This window comes from Plecotus auritus, assembly GCF_963455305.1.
Source record: "Plecotus auritus genome assembly, chromosome: 11".
Lineage (NCBI taxonomy): Eukaryota > Metazoa > Chordata > Mammalia > Chiroptera > Vespertilionidae > Plecotus > Plecotus auritus.
The window spans coordinates 5545927-5551926 of record NC_137777.1 but is presented as its reverse complement, the minus strand read 5'-3'; the positions used below and the strand labels follow the sequence as shown (position 1 = coordinate 5551926).

The 6000-nt window shown below is 57.9% G+C and overlaps 1 protein-coding gene across 2 annotated transcripts in view; it reads right to left on the bottom strand.

Moving 5' to 3' along the window:
- Positions 1-494: 494 nt before the first annotated feature.
- ASAP1 (ArfGAP with SH3 domain, ankyrin repeat and PH domain 1) overlaps positions 495-6000 on the bottom strand; it is a 234518-nt gene continuing 229012 nt past the window's right edge. For both annotated transcript variants that reach the window (XM_080646797.1, XM_080646798.1), the window contains 3 exons: positions 3436-3929; positions 2365-2487; positions 495-729 (listed from right to left, as the gene is read on the bottom strand). In XM_080646797.1, coding sequence (XP_080502923.1) covers positions 655-729; positions 2365-2487; positions 3436-3929 — 692 coding nt within the window. In that variant the 3' untranslated portion in view covers positions 495-654. The remainder of the gene's footprint in view (positions 730-2364; positions 2488-3435; positions 3930-6000) is intronic.

Here is a 6000-nt window from a genome sequence, read left to right as displayed (position 1 = left end):
TACATCATCTTTGCATAATGAGGTAACGTCTCAGGGGCGGGCACTGCTCCCGGGATGTCTGCATCCACTGGCCGACCTGCGCAAGGGGTGGGCGCCGTGCACGCCCCCGAGGCTGGGGTGTGCCTGTTCTGCTGAAGGGATCACACTCACGTTTAAGCGAGCACTTGCTGTAATAAACGCCCAGTGGGCATTGGAGCTGTAAACTGAACACAGGCTGCGGGCGGCCTGTCGGAGCTCAGAGTCTCCCCGGAAGACAGGTCGCCTTCCGCCAGCGGCCGTGCTCGCTCAGTAACAAGCAAGAACACCGCCGCTGGGAACAGTCCACGCTGCGCCTCGGCGCAGCTGAGACCACTGCTGTTTGCAGAGCCGGCGGTTCCTAGGTTCCTGCTCGCTTGGAAAACGGCACAGAGAGAGATGTAAGTGCTAGATGCCAGGACGGCTTTGGCAAACCAGGAAGACGCCGGTCCCAGCTCCCATTAATACTGGCGAAGGCAGAAGATAACAGGGCATTTATTTACAACACACACCACATTCCCTCCTGAGCGGCTCGGCGGGTCCCGCTCTGTAACAGCAGCTATATACACGTGTGCACAGGGCGCCGCGGAGGCGGCGTCAGCCATGAAGGGTGTGGACAGTCTCGGGTTCTCCTTCTCGCTAGTCGGACAGGATGTGAACAAAGGACACAGGAAAGACCCCTTTCCTTTCGGGCTCTCCCTCGATGTGGCCAATCTGTGGGGAGAAGCAAGAGGCGTGAGGTGGAGGCAGGCCCGCTGGGCCAGGGCCCGGCTGGGCCCGCAGACCTGGGGTGGGCGCAGGCCTACCCCTGCCGCCCTTCAGTGGCTCGCAGGGAGCTGAGACAACCACCACGCGGCAGTGACAATCACGGAACACGCTCCGCGCTTGGCACTTCTGCGTGGCCCTCACTTTGCCCGCTGGCAGCCACGAGAAGCCTCACTGTCGGCAGGAAGGGAACTGGAGAGCAGTAGGCTCAGTGAAAGACGCCGGTCAGAGAGACAAGCACCACATGATCTCCCGCATTTGCGGGATCGAATGAACAAAACTAACAAGACAGACACAGACTCGGAGACGAGAGCAGGCTGGCAGCTGTCCGAGGGCAGGGCTGGGTGGAAAAGGTGAAGGGACAGAGCACAGTCTCGGAGACGAGAGCAGGCTGGCAGCTCTCCGAGGGCAGGGCTGGGTGGAAAGGTGAAGGGACAGAGCAAACATAGAAACGAAACACTCATAGACACAGACCACAGTGTGGTGGTGCCCGAGGGAGGGAGGGAGGCAGAGGGGGTGAAGGGGGTAGAAGGTGATGGAGGGAGACTTGGCTTGGGGTGGTGGACACACAGGTGGGGGAGAAACCAAGAGGCCTCGTGCGTTAGAGACAGAATAAAATGTGTGCTCTTAGGGCAGGGGTGGGCAAACTTTTTGACTCGAGGGCCACAATGGGTTCTTAAACTGGACCGGAGGGCCGGAACAAAAGCATGGATGGAGTGTTTGTGTGAACTAATATAAATTCAAAGTAAAGGAGCGGAGGGGAGAGCAAGAGAACCGGATAGAACAGCCGGATCCGGCCCGTGGGCCGTAGTTTGCCCACGGCTGTCTTAGGGGGTTTGACTACTTTCCCTCTGGGCAAGCAGGACACAGCTTGCTAAGCCTCACGTCTGTAACACGGGCTAAAACACCCTTCTCTCGGCTTGTGAGACGACAGAGAATGCCCCGCATCTGGGGGGCTGCTATGGCCCGCGCCCGTTTCCTGGCCTCCTCCTGTGGGGGAGGATGCTGTGCAGGTTCGGGAGCACTGTGGCCGTGGCAGGTTCCCTGGCTGCTGCCTGAGCTCGGCCCGTCACCTGCAGAAGCTTCTACCTGTTACGTCCGTGGGAGCTCATTAGGGAGGCCCGTCGTGGGAAACGTAACAAGACGTGTGCGCTGGCTCCCATGACAGACAGAGGAGAGGGGCTCTGAGGGCCCAGCCAGGCCACTTGTCGGTCCCTCCGTGACGGGCCCGCAGCACAGAGGCCTGGAGCACGGCTGTGTCCAGCTCACGGCAGCCGAGCATGCAGGCTCGGGACCAGCCCTGCCCGCTGACCCGCCACGCGCCTCAGGCAACGTGCTTCCCGGAGCTCTGGGTTTGCATCGGGAAGATGGGAAGGATCCCCCTGGTGTGACCACGGCTGAAGTGTATCCCGCGTGAATTCCCTGACCCACAGCTGCTCTGGCAGGTGACACAGGGACAGAAGGTCCCCACCAGGGGGGAGGGTCCCGGGGCGCAGGGCACGGCTCCCAGCAGCGCGGGCAGGGCCCAGTGGGTGCAGCCCACGCCCGAGGGAACCGGAGGGAATGAACGGTGCGGGTACGTACCCACCACTCCTGGTCCTCCTCCCCTGTGACGACGATCACCTCGCCCTCGATGAAGGTCAGCTCGTCGTCGTTGTCCGCCTGGCAGTCGTAGATGGTCTTCACGCGCCTCACCTTGTTTTTCCCCTGCAACATGGAGACGGGCTGTTAGCTGCCAGGACTGACCAAAGGGACCAAAGGACTCACTGGCCGTGGGCAGAAGTGGGACCTCCTTGAGCCTCAGTTTCTCCACTGTGAACAGCGGAGCCGGTCTGCCATGGGCTCCGTGTACCGAGACGTCTCAAGATGCCACAGTCCCTGTTCCTTCCCCTGGCATCAGGGGAGAGCCGGCCCGGGCGAGCGGGCATCGCCCATCATTTTCTTTCTTTTTTTTTTTTTTAAATATATTTTATTGATTTTTTACAGAGAGGAAGGGAGAGGGATAGAGTTAGAAACATTGATGAGAGAGAAACATGGATCAGCTGCCTCCTGCACACCCCCTACTGGGGACATGCCCGCAACCAAGGTACATGCCCTTGACCGGACTCGAACCTGGGACCTTTCAGTCCGCAGGCTGACGCTCTGTCCACTGAGCCAAACCGGTTTCGGCTCGCCCATCATTTTCACCACCAGGGCAAGGGACAGTCTGGCTCCACCAGGGACACAGCACTACTCTCCCCGCTCCCCCACCCCCTGCAGGCCAGGGTGACGCAGAGTCTAAAAATGGATTTGGGAAGCATGATGCAAAGCAAATCTGCAGCTTCCGCCACTCGATGTGCAGCGCACACACACTTCCCGGCTTCATGCGAAGCAGCGTCAGCAGGAGCTGGCCCGGCAGCTGGCACTTCCCCAAAGTTCTGAAGTTTGACCAACCTGACTTGGGCTCTGATTTGTTGAACGTCCAGTTCTTTGCAAACAGGAAGATGGAAATAGGGAAATGACCTCCAGAGGACGCGTTGGGCACCCAGCGCAGTCAACAGTTAGTAATGGAAAGGGCGCCTTTTCCTGCCGGGGCCCCGGTTTCTCCCTCAGTGGCCCTGCTGACCCCGCTCCTTCTGCATGAGTCACCCCCCCACAGCCCGGTTTCGGACCCACCGTGTTGATCTTCCTGGGCAGCGGCACGGGCATCTCGGGCAGAGTGGGCGTCAGGTCATTGGAGTCCTCGGAGGCCTGCTTCTGGATGGCGTCTCGGGCCGGCACGTTCGGGGAGAGATCCAACGAGTGCGACTTCGGGGCGACGTCGGCGGGCGGGGCCTTGGGCGAGGCCTCCCCGGGCTGGGCCTTGGCCAGCAGGTCCGCCAGCTGCGGTTTGGGAGGCAGGTCCTTCATCTGCGGCTTGGGGGGCAGGTCTGAGAGGTGAGGCTTGGGGGGCAGGTCGCCCAGCTGAGGCTTGGGGGGCAGTTCTCCTGGCTTAGGTGGCAGATCTCCGATTTGGGGCTTGGGCGCCAGTTCAGTGGGCTTCGGGGGCAGGTCTCCAGGGGGCTTCTGGGGTACGTCTGCCAGCAGCGCCGATTTCTGGACGCCTTCGGGCGGGATGCTGGCCTTGTCCAGGGAGAGATGGTGGCTGGTCTCGGTCTTCCGGAGTGCCACTGTGGGAACAAGCCAAAGAGGGGGGTCACGGGCGGACAGGGGGGCACCTGCTGAGCACGACTCTTGTCTGGGGCCCTTGTTAAACAGACAAGAGCGGAAGCCGTAAGCCTCCCACGTCACAACTCGTGTCACACTCAGTTACGTCAGGAAAGGATGTCGGAACGAGGCCACAATTAAAAACCCACAACCATGCCCTAACCGGTTTGGCTCAGTGGATAGAGCGTCAGCCTGGGGACTGAAGGGTCCCGGGTTCGATCCCGGTCAAGGGCATGTACCTTGGTTGTGGGCACATCCCCAGTAGGGGGTGTGCAGGAGGCAGCTGATCAATATTTCTCTCTCATTGATGTTTCTAACTCTCCCTCTCCCTTCCTCTCTGTAAAAAATCAATAAAATATATTTTAAAAAAATTAAAAAAACAAACAAACCAAAAAAAACCTCCCAACCATGAACAATACAGACGTGAGAGAGTCAGAAAGTACAGAGTTACGTTTCCAGAAGTCCATCACCTAACTGTAAGTCACTGCAAATATTTCCTTTTTGACTTTTTAGTGTATTTTCCATACATAAAACTTCCGTCTGCTTCCATCTATACACTGTTTTAGCAAGAGTATTTGCCAGTTAATAAAAATTCCTTAGTGTCAGTAGGAAAAGGTTTCTCCTCCCCACACTTCCCCCTGATCACATTTTGGAGAGAATAAACATGATGACAATAAACCATAAACGGGACCACAACGTCTACACCAGGCGTCCTCAAACTATATCCGGCCCGCTGGGTGCCGCTGCCTGTCCTGCTTAGCAGCCGACTCGTCCCAGGCCTGCAGTGCGCATAGGAATTTGTTCATAGTTTTTTTTTAAACTATAGTCCGGCCCTCCGACGGTCTGAGGGACAGGGAACTGACCCCCTGTTTAAAAAGTTTGAGGACCCCTGGTCTACACTGTCTGCAACTGATTTATTTCCCGCTGAAGAGTTTGGGTGCATGTCTAAGTCAGTTCCTCCTCTTCTCTCCGGCGCCGGGACGGGTGCCCCGGGGACCATCCCACAGCTCCTGGCATAGCTCTATCCCGTAGAACTCAGGACCGAGGACACGTCTCCAAGTCCAGCTCCACCACTTCCTTTCCAGCTGTGTGACCTTGGACAGCCACACACCCTCTCTGTGCCTCGCCTTGCTCCCTGCTAACACATGAGTTCCTCTACACAGGAACTGGCCGACGGGAGCTGGCAGCTCTCAGCATTCCACTGGAGCAGGGGTGGGCAAACTTTTTGACTCGAGGGCCACAATGAGTTCTTAAACTGGACCGGAGGGCCGGAACAAAAGCATGGATGGAGTGTTTGTGTGAACTAATATAAATTCAAAGTAAAGGAGCGGAGGGGAGAGCAAGAGAACCGGATAGAACAGCCGGATCCGGCCCGCGGGCCGTAGTTTGCCCACGGCTGCACTAGAGCATTCTTCTTGTTCTGCCAGCCAGGCTTCCCGGAGAAGCCCGGATTCGCATTTTCACTCGTTTGTAGCCCTGGCTCCAGGCGCAGGGGCCAGTCACACGGGCTCAGCAAGAACACAGCTGCCTAAGCATGCTGAGTGTGAGTCAACGGAAAAGCTGTCACCCTAAGAATCCAACTCAGTCAGAGAGACGGTCATAAAATTAAAAAAAGAAATAAAGGAAGGAAGACACACCCCCACGTTGTAACTGTCACAAGCTGTCCTGTGGCTGTTTCCCCGATGGCCCACCCAGCCCCTCGCTTCCGAGGGCACTCGAACCCAAGGGCACCCTGCTCACGGCGGGCCCTGAGCCTCAGCTCAAAGTCAAAGCAGGACTGTCAGACTTCTCTCTGGGAGTCTGAAACGGAGTCAAAAGAAGTCTGAGGCAGACAGCGGTGGGGAAGCCTGGGGGCTCCCCAGGGAGGGTGCTGGGAAGCCTTGCTGTAACGTAAGCCACACTTTTGGGGGGACAGAAACTATTAGTGCTGGGGCAGCCATAACCCTCAGAGCATGCACCCTGATCCTAGAAATCCATCCCAGAGCAGAGATCCGGGCCGGGCACCCTGATCCTAGAAATCCATCCCAGAGCAGA